Here is a 13,033-nt window from a genome sequence, read left to right on the forward strand (position 1 = left end):
GTGCCAAAAGTACAAATGTGAGAAATGTCACACGCTCAAAAAATAACTTGTTGAATAAAGATAAAAAAGTATGTAAAGGATGCACTATTTGAACCTAAAGCAATACTGTTTGTCCAGCTTAATGTGCTTAGGTTGGGTCAACGAATTCATCAAAGTTGATTCAATTCAATTACTAAAGTTGGTCCCTATTTCAATTAATATTGTTGGCCCAACTAATTTACTACATTTGGGTCCAACTAATTTTACAGCAGGACAATTACTCCAGTAAATTGGATCGGTCCAACGGATGCTGTGGGTTGAAGTGTGTGTGTGTGTGTGTGTGTTTTAGGAACTTGTACTTTGTTGGATAGTTTGTTTCCTTCCATCTTCTGTAGAACCTCAAAGGTGAAACTAAGCTCCTGAGGGTAGCTCAGGTCATAAGACCAAGCAGCATCACCACTACAAAAGCTCAATATTGCACGGTTATATACCGATCAGGCATAACATTATAACCGCTGACTGTAGGAGTAAGTAACACTGACCATCTTGTGACTTTTGGACCTGGCATTCATTCATGTGTATGTTACTTAGACATGTAGCATCCACCTAGACCAGACCAGGCACCCCCACCCCATAGCAATGACACTCCTTGATGGCAGCAGCCATCCCCAGCAGGATGCAGCCTGACACAGACACACACACAAAACCGCTTTAGGAACAACTAAAAAAAACATGAAGAACATGAAGAACAGGACAAGGTGTTGACCTGGCCTCCAAATTCACTAGATCAGCCTTTCTCAAACTGTGGTACGCGTACCACTAGTGGTACGCGGGCTCCCTCTAGTGGTACGCAAAATAATACTTATACTAAAATAAAATAAAATACATTTAAAAGGTGAAACACGATTTAATATATGAGAATGTATGAAAAAAAAAACTATCAACCGATGACAAAAAATGGAAGGAAATTAAGACAATAAATAAGTTAATAATTTTAAAAATCCGCAAGTGTTTCTGGGTAACGTTAGCCGATATATGTAATATTCCCGCCGTTACAGGCGCCGTTTGTAGCTGGGCTGTGATGGGAAGATGGTTTAGTTACCGTAATAACAAGGACTTTAAAAATGAAGCGTACGACAAAACTATTGTCGTGGCTTAAATCAAAGACAGACGTGCAACAGGAGATAACAACAACCGAAGAGGAGGACGTGTGTGAGCCGAGCACAAGCGCGAACAGTGATGCCAGTACCAGCACCACAACATCTGCTACTGTTAGCAAAAAACGCAGTGCATTTTAATTGATTTTTTTATTTAAGTAAAGTTTATGATTTTCCAATTTTAAACACAGTGTTCCATCTGTGTATGATTGTTACCGTGGCCAACAATATTAAATAAACTTGTTAAATAAAACTTTTAAAATGTTTTTCATGAAAACTTTGGCCTACTCCGCTACTGTACTTTAATGTTGGTCATTAGGTGGTACTTGGAGAGCCAAGTATTTTCTCAGGTGGTACCAAGTGTAAAAAGTTTGAGAACCACTGCACTAGATCCCAAACTGATCAAGTATCTGTGGGATGATCCACAGAGGCCCCTCCCCTTAAAGCCCCCCCACTAACAATATTTTGTTACCAGACACCACAGGACACCCTCAGAAGGCCCATGTCCATTCTCTGATGAGTCACAACTGTTTTGGAGACACAAGGGAGATCTACACGATATTAGGAAGGTGGTCATAATGTTATGCCTGATCAATGTATGCCAGTCTTGCTTGATTGTATCATGTTAGATCTACATGACTGAAATTAAGAATTGTTAAATGGTTTATTATGAAGCAAATCCTTCATGATTCAATCACGCTCACCATGAAAACTTAAAATTATTTAAGTGAAATTTGAAATTCCACTTTTGTAAATGTTATAAGCACCCAATTTTATTTTATTTTTGAGTGTACTGAAGAACTGGTTCCTGTGTTTAATTATAAGGAAGCAGTCATTTTCAAAAATAGCTAAAATAGCCCTGCCTGTAAAACTAAAAAAAGGAAAAGAAAACACCCACACCACAAACTCATTTAAACAGAAAAATGAGTTCACAAGGTTTCTTTCAGTCGAACACAAGGTCTCTTTTTTATCATATGAGGTGATCCGACTTCACCCTGCCATGATTACAGGGGAATTAATAAGTTAATTATGCATCTAAGCTTTTATTCAGCAGCGGGAGAGGCAGTTAACCTGCATGTCAACTTCAAGGGAGGCATGTAATTAGGATGGATAGCCAGATGGAAGAGACGGGACGAGGAGACATAAGAGACGCAAAGCGATCCGCCAGGCATTCAGCCCGGAGTCAGAGAGAGAGAGACGGACGATCTATTCCCTGCTCATGATCCAAATACTGTGGAAAGATTTTATTATGGAAATAATTATAATTCCCTCAAAGGAAAACTTTAAAAGACGTAAACTTCTGCTAAAGTGCCAGCTCAGCTCTTCCCTCCTACTCTGCTCATCAGGAACATCTGTTTATTTCCAGCATGCTTGTTCTCCAGTCGCCGCTGAGGGTGTGATGTGTCCATTAAACAAGCTAGCATAGCTTTATTACACTCATGCAGTAAATTCCCTTTTAATAGCCTCTCTTTACATTAAGGTGCTCTGCCAAAGGAATCTAATCAATGAGAAGCAGATGAATAGATCTGCAAAGTGCACAACTCTAATGTCACAGTTAAACAAAAATATATTGGAAACGGCATTAATTAGACGCACATTTAAACCAGGGACTCTCAGTCACTGATATTGATCTTGTTTCTTGTCTGCGGAGCTTCTCAGTCATCCAGGTCATGGTACATTATATCCAAAAACACACTGAAACTAGAGCAACTGGACTTGTAGAGTTTCTTGAAGGCTTTTCATTTAAGTATCTTCTTCAGACTGGTGTTGAGTTGGGGTTTAAATAGAAACATTACAAACTCGTACTACTGGGTTCTGTTAACAACCAGATACTCACCTGTAATTGGAGGACCGGAGGTTTTGATCCTGTTTTCCTTCTCCAATCAGTGGTACTCTTTTTGGGGACGGATGCTCAGACTGTGTTGTAAATTGCTGGCAGATCATATCTCAACCAAGAAGGGTTTTCCAGTTTGGCATAGATGTCTTTCGAGCCGTATGTGACACAGAAAAGACGTTTTTCGGCTGAAGTTGGAATGGTATTGCCTTTTATCCAGGTCACGGTACATCCAAAAACATTAAAGAAAGGCAACTGGACTTTCTTGAAGACGTTTCATCCAAGTAGCTTCTTCAGGACTTAATAGGAACATCTGACGGTGTTACCCATCAGACACTTACGTTCTTTCTTTCGCCTAACCTTCATATGTGGTTATTCAGCTACTCGTGTAATATTTCAAGTCATGTCATTGTGTACTTGTGTGTCTCCAGTCTTTTCCAGGTAACACTAATGCAGACAGCGTGGTTCAGTACAAGCTGCAGCAGCCGGCCGTCGCCCGCTTCCTCCGCTTCATTCCTCTGGGCTGGAACCCCAGCGGGCGGATCGGACTCCGACTCGAGACCTACGGGTGTCCTTACAGTGAGTCTGACTTGACTCGGTCTTTTCTTGAAGTATTTCATGGTTGATTTACTCCCCCCACTGTTTTTCTATCACACAAAGCGTATTATGTTAAAAACATTCCTTTTAAATATCTCAGTTTGTACACATTGCCAGCGTCAACCGTGGCATCGTCACGCTGAGCCGAACAAATACGACAAACATATTGTTAGTTTGATTCAGCTTTTCTGCTCAGCGCTGGCTCCACTGTCAAAGTTTTCTCATTTATGGGCCGAGAATTGATTTGGCTTTCAGAGAACAGCAAATATCCAACCTGTCTGCTCTGCTTTCTGCAGCCAAGAAAAAAAAAACATGCACTGGTTTTATCCTCTCAGCGTTCTTTTGATTTTTTACAAGACTGGGATCCTATTGATTCCCATAAAGAAGACTTCTCTTCATCTCATTCTTTATGCTCTCACAATGTGGCCAGTCAGTAAAGAGCGCGAAGCCGTGTACTATTTAGTTTCGACATTTGTTTCCTGTCCCGATTTCAATGAAACACACTCATCATTTGCATAACCACACTCATCAAACAGTAAATATTCATCTGCTAATGGGATTTCTTTGTCTTGGATTTTATCAACATCTGTTGTTTGTGTTTTTACTTTCCTCTATAGCCTACCAAAGGAGCAAGATACAGAAATCGCACTTATTATGAATATAATCCTTGAGCCGAAGGACTGAAACTGCCAAATTAAGAAAATCCAAAGTGCAAGTATTTTAAAACTTAGATAGATAGATAGATAGATAGATAATGCTGTGTTAAATATGTAGTATCATCAATGACCACAGTCCAGTTTGTTCCTCACAGGGAGGTGTTGTAGAGTCGTATGTCCTGAGGGACAAACAACCTCCTCAATCTGTCCGTGGTGCAGGACAGAGACAGCAGCCTGACACTGAACGAACCTCTCTGCCTGACTATAATGTCGTGTAGAGGGTGGTGGACATTGTTCATGATGGGCCAATGTCAGGGACTCCAGCTCTGCCCCTACCACAGAGCTTGCCTTCTGTATCAGCTTGTCCATCCTTGTTCCAGTGGTGCTTTGGAATCTGAAGCTAATGTTAAAAAAAGGGGGTTCACCACCTTAAACTTGCACCATCGACCCAGATGTCTGTGCTGCAGTGGTTTCAGTGAAAGTTGATCCACATTTGTTGACTTCAACGCCAACGTAGCATCATTTTATTGGCAACACACCAGCACAAAGGTATAAACACTGTCACCAATTTAAGTCAATACCATCTCTGTACGCAGGCTGTGAGCCAAAAATAATGAGATAGTGTTTATTGTTAGTTAACTGGGCTGCTTGATAAGCTTCAGTGTAGAGTAGTAATGTTGACCTGAAGTAGTGTGTTCAGCTCTCCGCACACAGCATGACTCAGGATGTCAGAGCCCCGGCCTGCTGCTGTGTAATCAGCAGGAAAGACACCCTTACACTGCAATAAGAGCATTACTGCAAGCAAAGTGGTTGTTTGATTGGATGTGAGCATTGGGAGGGGGAGACTCGCCAAGTTCATTAAAAAACGTTCAGTCAGAGAAATTAGTTGTACAGCTGAAACGGAAATTGATGCTGAGCTCAGCTGCTGCTTCTTTTTAAACTATTCAGTGTTTGTGGTCCATTCTTCACCACCTACGCCCTTTACACCACCTCAGCCCGAATCACCCCCAGCGAGAGAGCGAGCGGTAGACACTGACGGTGACATTTCTAGATGAAAAGAGATAAACAGAATACAGATGCAGTCCTCGCTGAGAGGGTCTCCCCACATTGTTTGTCACATCTTCCACTGCAACTCAACCTTTTCTGGTAATCATTTACAGTAGTGATTGTGTGTGGGGTTTTTTTTCAAAACTACACTGACGCAAGAACACCCCTGTTGAGTAGGTGGTCTTTAATGTGACCCAGGACTCGTTGTGTGTTCACACTACCAAAAGAATGAAGTCAGATGTGACCTAGACCACCTCCAAATGTGTTTAGAGATTGGATCAGTCAAATGTGTCCTGGGTGTGTTCACACCGGTACTTTAAGCTGATCACTTGTGATTGGATTCCCCAGGATGGCTGTTCATTGAAACCTCAATCATGTTTAATATTAACACCAACTCATACACACAGATCTTTGATTTGGTTTAGAGTAATACAGTTGTTAAGATGTTAATTTGTATTTTAATGTTTCATTGTTATTTTAATCTGTGTTTCAGCCTCTGATGTGGTGAGCTTCGACGGCAGCAGCAACAGCGGTCTGGTGTACAGGCCGAGTCCCGCGCTGAGTGGGACGTCCAGAGAGGTTGTCTCCTTGAAGTTTAAAACCCTGAGGAACTCTGGGACGCTGCTGCACGCGGAGGGACGGGAAGGGCTCGGCCTCAGTCTGGAGTTAGAGAGAGGACAGCTTCTACTGCTTCTGCTAAAGCACGGTACAACTCACCACAAACATTCATACTGGAGTATAACTCAGACGTCTGTGGAAATATTAGAATTATTGTTGGATGAAATCTCAAGGTTAGTTGTATCCAAAATCTTAACGATGACGATGAGGAGGGGACAAAGACAGAGACAGGACGTACAACCAACTGAAAGACAAAGGGACCATTTCAAAAATAAAACAGGGAAAGTCCAAAACTCCATACCATGACAAGATATCCAAATATTTCAATTATAACTATTGATAAGTGGAATAACATTTGCACTTCGAAGGATAACAAAGCATTTTTTAGACTTAGTTTCCGTGGAACATGATGTTTGACAAGTATATTTTAAGACTAGAAAGCTATTGTTATTAGTTAAACAGCTATTATATAGGGCTGTAGTTAATAAAGTCAAAACGAGATAAAAAAATACGTTTCCTTTAGTGTACTTCTTGTACCACATACAGTATTCCCGGCCCAGTAGAGCTCAGTGAAGACACATTTTTCTGGTATATACTTGCAAGTCACTTTATAGCTGTATTGTTAAGGACATCTGTAGGAGGTCGAGTACAATATAGACTCCTCAAAGATTACTTTAGATTGTTTTTCAGTGGGTGAGATGGCCGACACGCACGCTCCCCTTTGATTGGTTTAAGTTTTGTCTCCCACTCTGCTGCTGCTTCTCCGTCTAGTTACAGGCGTGATGGATGGTCCCCGTTCACTGTAGCATGTGTTAGGGCCGGACTCTTCGAGGCTTGATGCATGGCTTACAGTCTGTACAGGGTGGTGTGTGTGCGATTGTGTGTGATTGTGTAAATGGGGTTAAACCAGAGGTTGTCGGGCTGCCGTGTTGAATCATCACCATATGGCACACCTCTCATCAGGATTCCCATCTGGCTCCATTCATCCATTCATTTATCCATCCATTTCTTTGCCCTCTTTCCAATTTCATATCTCCTAAAAGCCCCCCGTCTCCTTCTCTTTGTTTTCACCTTTGCTTTTATCCACTACCGTGACATCTTTCTCACAAATCCATCCCTCCCTTCTGTTACCTCTTATGCATCTGCCGTCCACTTCCCCCTGTTCTGCCCCTACAGAGTGTAACTGTATAATTCCACCTAAAGGTACGGACACACGAAACCGACATAAAAGCCTCACTGTCTGGACCAAAAAGGAAATACGTCTCCACACCAGCAGGTGGCAGTAGTCTGTATTTGTCATTCAAAAGTCAAGGCCAGATGAGCTTCTTTTAGGTGGTAGGCTGGGAAGCTAGGAAGAGCTACTGTTAGCTGAAAAGATGGAAATCTAGGAATTTAGCAAGAGCTACTATTACACGGGAGGCTAGGAAACTGGGAAGACCTACTGTTAGCTGGAAGGCTAGCAAGCCAGGAAGCACTACCGTTAACTGGGAAGCTAGGAAGACCTACTGTTAGCCAGAGGGCTAGCAAGCCAGGAAGTGCTACTGTTAACTGGGAAGCTCGGAAGAGCTACTGTTAACTGGGAAGCTAGGAAGAGCAGCTGTTAACTGGGAAGCTAGGAAGAGCAGCTGTTAACTGGGAAGCTAGGAAGCCAGGAAGAGCTACTATTAGCTGGAAGGCTAGCAAGCCAGGAAGGTCTACTGTTAACTAGCTTCCCAGTTAACAGTATCCCTTCCTAGCTTCCCAGTTAACAGAAGCCAGGAAGGGCTACTGTTAACTGGGAAGCTAGGAAGGGCTACCGTTAGCTGGAAGGCTAGCAAGCTAGGAAGAGCTACTGTTAACTAGAAAGCTAGGAAGAGATGTTGTTAACTGGGAAGCTAGGAAGCCAGGAAGAGCTACTGTTAGCTGGAAGGCTAGCAAGCCAGGAAGGGCTACTGTTAACTAGCTTCCCAGTTAACAGTAGCCCTTCCTCGCTTCCCAGTTAACAGAAGCTAGGAAGAGATGTTGTTAACTGGTAAGCTAGGAAGCCAGGAAGAGCTACTATTAGCTGGAAGGCTAGCAAGCCAGGAAGCGCTACTGTTAATTGGGAAGCTAGGAAGAGCTACTGTTAGCTGGAAGGCTAGCAAGCTATGAGAGCTACTGTTAACTGGAAAGCTAGGAAGCCAGGAAGAGCTACTATTAGCTGCAAGGCTAGGACGCTAGGACAAGCTACTGTTAGTTGGGAAACTAGGAAAGGCTACTATTAGCTGGAAGGCTAGGAAGAGCTATTATTAGGCTGGGAAGCTAGGAATAGCTTCAAACCATTGTACAAAGCTGTCCTGAATCATGCTGATCAGTTGGTTTGCAGTTTATTTATTCTCGATGGTAATGTCATGTCATGTCATATTCTTGTGTGTCCTTTTAACTTAGTAATTTGTTTACTTTTGTCACTTTTAATTTCTCCTCTCATGCATTGGTTCTTTAAGATGAACAGCCAATCAGATAGATGTCACTGAGCCACTTGTTCCGACACGATTCCACATGCTGAATTATCTAAGAAGCTCCTGACAGCCTGACACCAGCAAACAGCAGCCGTCGACTTGGTGCCCTTTAAGAAAATAACATCTTAGAGAAAGTAGTGACATCTACTCCACGTCCCCTCACATGCTCAGAGCAGGCAAATGATCTGTATCACCTCTAAAAAGGATCCAGACCTCTTAACTATGTCTGCATGGCTGTAAGAGGCAGGTAGCTCTGAAAAACTGATGGTCTGTGTCACTGTCAGGAAAATAATCGACTGCAACGTAAGTGAAAGACTGTTCCACCTTAATCAGATTCCGTGTCATCTTACATTAGGGCATTTCCATCTTAAGAAAAACCGTCATCTTAAAGAAACGTTGCAGCTCAGTGAGAAGAAATTAAAGTCATCCATTGAAATGATCGACGAGAGACTGAATCAACAATGAAAACAACAAACAGACGACACTCTTCTTCTCCTTTTCCGTCCCTCTGCACCCCTATGTCTTCGCTGCGTGACTCTTTGCTTCTGTTTTTCTACCTTTCTCTCGTAATTACTGTTGTTTGTCTCAGTTTGTCCTCCCAGATTGTGCTGTCCTTTATTTTATGTCACGAGGAATAACCATTTGTCTTTTTTTGTAGCTGTACTCTTTTCATGTTTCTGTCTCCAGTCAGACACACAGACCCTTATGATATTTCCCCAAATCATATTTTCTTCCTTTATTGTTATGTCTCTCTCTGTCTTTTGGAATAACAGTGCCTTGCCTCTTTGTTTTTTTTTTTCTTCAGTTTATTGTCCTTTCTGTCTCACATTATTTGCGTTATTTCTCCCTCTGTTGCACTTTTTCTGCACGGTTATTTTTACAGATTGTGTAATTTACGTCGGCGGCCGTGTGCACTGACCCTGAGTTCATGCATGGTCCGCTCTGCTGTGCTAACACCAACACACCCAGGACTGACCAGATGCTTCTCACCTTATGATGCATCACTAACCAGAATAACTGCACAGAGAATCGCTGGACTGGACTGGCCTGGATGAGAGTGGAACAAAAACACACTCAACCTCCGTTTCCTTTCATTTCCTTCACACTATTTTAGGAGGACATCAATGCCTGTGTCATATTAAGGTAGTTACGTCCTAGATGACATGTGACTAAAGATAAAAACCTAAATGTATAAGTAGTCACACCCTTTTTATAATAAGGTATGAGGCTCTAATCAAGCTCATTTAGGTTTTGCTTCACCTGAACTGACTATGGTTGACTCTTTAACACATTTCGTGTCGCATCTTCTTCGCTCTATGGTGAAGCATGGAGGTAACGGCATTATGCTTTGACGCTGGGGCTTTTGTGAAGTTGGGGTACAAGTTGATTTTTTTTTAGTTTTTGCACAGAATCTTCTGGTGTCTGCTAGAAAACTGAAAATTCAATTCAATTCAATTTTATTTATATAGCGTCAACAACAATACAAATCGTCTCAAGACGCTTTACAAAAACCCGGCCTGAAACCCCCAGAGCAAGCCTGAAGGCAACGGTGGCAAGGAAAAACTCCCTTTTAACAGGAAGAAACCTCGAGCAGAACCCAGCTCATATGGAGGGACCCATCTGCCTAAGGCCAGCCGGGTACAGACAGAAGAAAGAGAGAACAGCAAAGAGAGAAGAGAAGAGAACAGCAAGGACACACACAGCAGTAAACATTCTACATAGTAACACAGAATTGCATGACTAGTAGTAGATAGGAAATTAGAGGGCAAGAGCTCTGTGCCAGAGAAAAGAAAGTGGAGGATGTGAGAGAGGAGAGAGAAGAAAGAAGGAGGACATGTGTTTGGTGCATCGTCCCCCAGCAGCCTAGGCCTATAGCAGCATAACTAAGGGAAGAGACATATCTGCATGATGATGATATAAAGCAAAAATCATAGCAAACATAGGGGGATCCTGAAGAAGCCAGTGCAGAGGAGATGCCATCATAATTTCATAGATCTGAAAGTTTTTTTGCGAAAAAAGATGCAAAGGGAGTTTAGACAGGTTAGTATAAGTCCATATTACATGAATTACCCCATTTCCAACATAAGCGGCTGCATGAAAAGCCTCAGTGCTTTAATAAAGCCATGTTACGCCGCTCTCAGATATATGAAGGTAGCAAGCGGCTCATTAATCACTCTCACCTACTTCGCTGCACTGCAGGATGTAATTACTGGGAAATCGTGTTTTTGCGGCGCCGTGTTAGCAGCTAAACACGTTAGGAAATGTCACAGCAAATATTGGTGTACATGTGCTGTGTATATAAAAATGCCGCTGCACATAAAATGTAAATGGAGGTTTAAAGGCTGCTTTACTGCGGTTAATTTTATGTTTCACTTAGATCTTAGTTGTTGAAGTGAGGAGTTTTGAAAATATAAAGCGAGCGGAGTTAACTGAAGTAATTTTCCATTCTCTACAATTTAAACTGTAATTTACTTCATTTAAGACTAATTACAGCTGCGACTGTTTGAGACAGTTAATACAGAGATGGTACAAAGACAATACACCGATCAGGCATAATATTATGACCACCTTTCTAATATTGTGTAGGTCTCCCTTTGCCTCCAAAACAGTTGTGACTCATCAGAGAATGGACACGGGCCTTCTGAGGGTGTTCTGTGGTGTCTGGCAATAGGATGTTGTTAGTGGGGGGCCTTTAAGGGGAGGGGGTCTCTGTGGATCATCCCACAGATACTTTATCAGTTTGGGATCTAGTGAATTTGGAGGCCAGGTCAACACTTTGTGATGTTCTTCATGTTTTTTTGAGTTGTTCCTAAAGCGTTTTTCTCAGTGGTTTTAATGTTGTGGCTGATTGGTGTGATTCTTATGAAAGAACAGAAACTTTGTGTCGTTGTAGATCTCATTAGCCAAGTTACTGTAATACCTATATGATCCATACATGCACAGTATAATCCTGTATGTTTTGGTTTTACTTTCATCAGCTCCTTAGTTTCAAATGATTTGTATGCGAACACTTAAAAGTGAATATTTTACCTCACTTCACCTGACACAACAGGAAAAAAACAAAACTTTTGATGGAGAAAAACCTTGCTGCAAAATTTTCTCAGCTCGCTGACCCGACTTGCGATTCATTACCGAGCTTCTGTGACAGACGGCGTGCTGCACGAGAGTCGATTACTGACATAATTACGGCAGCCGGTCTTCTCTGATAAGAGCAGATCAGATTTTGAGCTGCCGTAATAGAAAAGCAGAGAAAGATACAGTGAAGTGATATTGTCTTGAGGGCTTGTGCGGAATGATGAAATGATAGAAAGCAGAGTTACGCGCGGTAATGACGAGACAGACGCCCAATATGAGGAAAAGTTGCTGCAGTCAGTCACAGTTTAAACTTGTTTCTGACTGTTTGCTGCTATCTTCTTTGTTTATAATAAGAGATTCTGCTAAAATCAGAGGCATACAGAAACATCTCTTCTGTCTCTTCCCACAGTTTTGTATAGAAAGACTTTGAATAAACTTACTAGGACGGATGCACAGACTGCTCTGCAGTTCAATTTTGAAAAAATAAAACACGTCACAATTCATTACATGGCACATTTGTTAATCCACAACGATGCATTTCTTGACTGCACTGTTGTTTGAGTTGAGGAATGAGCTATGAATCTGCAGTATAATATCATTTTCAGACGCCTAGTTTGATCTGGCTCTCTCAAGCGGCAGCATCTCCTGTTGTTATTACACTTATGATTAATCCAGTATGAAGAAATAATCTGGCTTTCTATTGCTACTATAGCCATCTCTTACTTTTATTGGCTTCATGCTCTCTGTATGCTAATCTGGTAGTAGTAACCAAAAAAAAAAAAGGTGTTTGGGGAACGCTCCCATTGATCTCCCAAAGATCTTTTCTCCTGTCTTTGCTACAGCTCGCTGAATTACATTAACATTTCATGGTCTCTCATGTGTATCTGTCTCGGTCTTCTTGTGTGTTTACCTCTCTTGCCAAAAAGTTGGAGGGGAAGTGATCGATAATTTACACTTTGGAGCCGAAATCATACAACATAAATATACAGTATGTGGTGTGGCGGTTAGCTCTGATGCCTCACAGCAAGAAGGTCCCGTGTTCGAATCCATGTCGACTGGTTCCTTTCTGTGTGGCCTCCCATCGTCCAAAGACATGCTGGTTAGGTTCATCGGTGATTCTAAATTGGCCGTAGGTGTGAGTGTGAATGGTTGTCTGTCTCTCTGTGTTAGCCCTGAGATAGACTGGAGACCTGTCCAGGGTGTACCCCGCCTCTCGCCCAACGACAGCTGGGATAGGCTCCAGCCCCCCCGCGATCCTTCACAGGACAAGCGGTTACAGAAAATGAATGAATGAATGAATGAATGAATGGGAAGTGCACAATAATTAGTTCGGAACGCTTGAGGGACGACTCAATAAGACCTTTATTTGCCTTTATTCGCTTTAAGCGTGCAGGATTTAATTTCTTTCTTCAGCTTTTTAAAACGCAACTAATTTGAAGTGTTGCACAGCAGCATCCCTCTACAAGACTGAAAACATTTCCTCCTGTGTCTGTCTGGGAATCATTTTTTTACAGCTCAAAAAGTGAGAAATCTACAAAGACGTGAACAGAGACGCGTCGGGGTATAAATATTATTTGAGCAATTTTCTGCGTT

General features: G+C 42.0%; 1 protein-coding gene across 1 annotated transcript in view; it reads left to right on the forward strand.

Moving 5' to 3' along the window:
• LOC311489472 (contactin-associated protein-like 4) overlaps positions 1-13,033 on the forward strand; it is a gene marked incomplete at its 5' end in the record, with an annotated part of 111,575 nt that overhangs the window by 45,195 nt on the left and 53,347 nt on the right. The window contains 2 exons of the mRNA XM_084546563.1: positions 3,402-3,549; positions 5,764-5,976. Coding sequence (XP_084402689.1) covers positions 3,402-3,549; positions 5,764-5,976 — 361 coding nt within the window. The remainder of the gene's footprint in view (positions 1-3,401; positions 3,550-5,763; positions 5,977-13,033) is intronic.

This window comes from Chelon labrosus, assembly GCF_963514085.1.
Source record: "Chelon labrosus genome assembly, chromosome: 6".
Classification (NCBI taxonomy): Eukaryota; Metazoa; Chordata; class Actinopteri; order Mugiliformes; family Mugilidae; genus Chelon; species Chelon labrosus.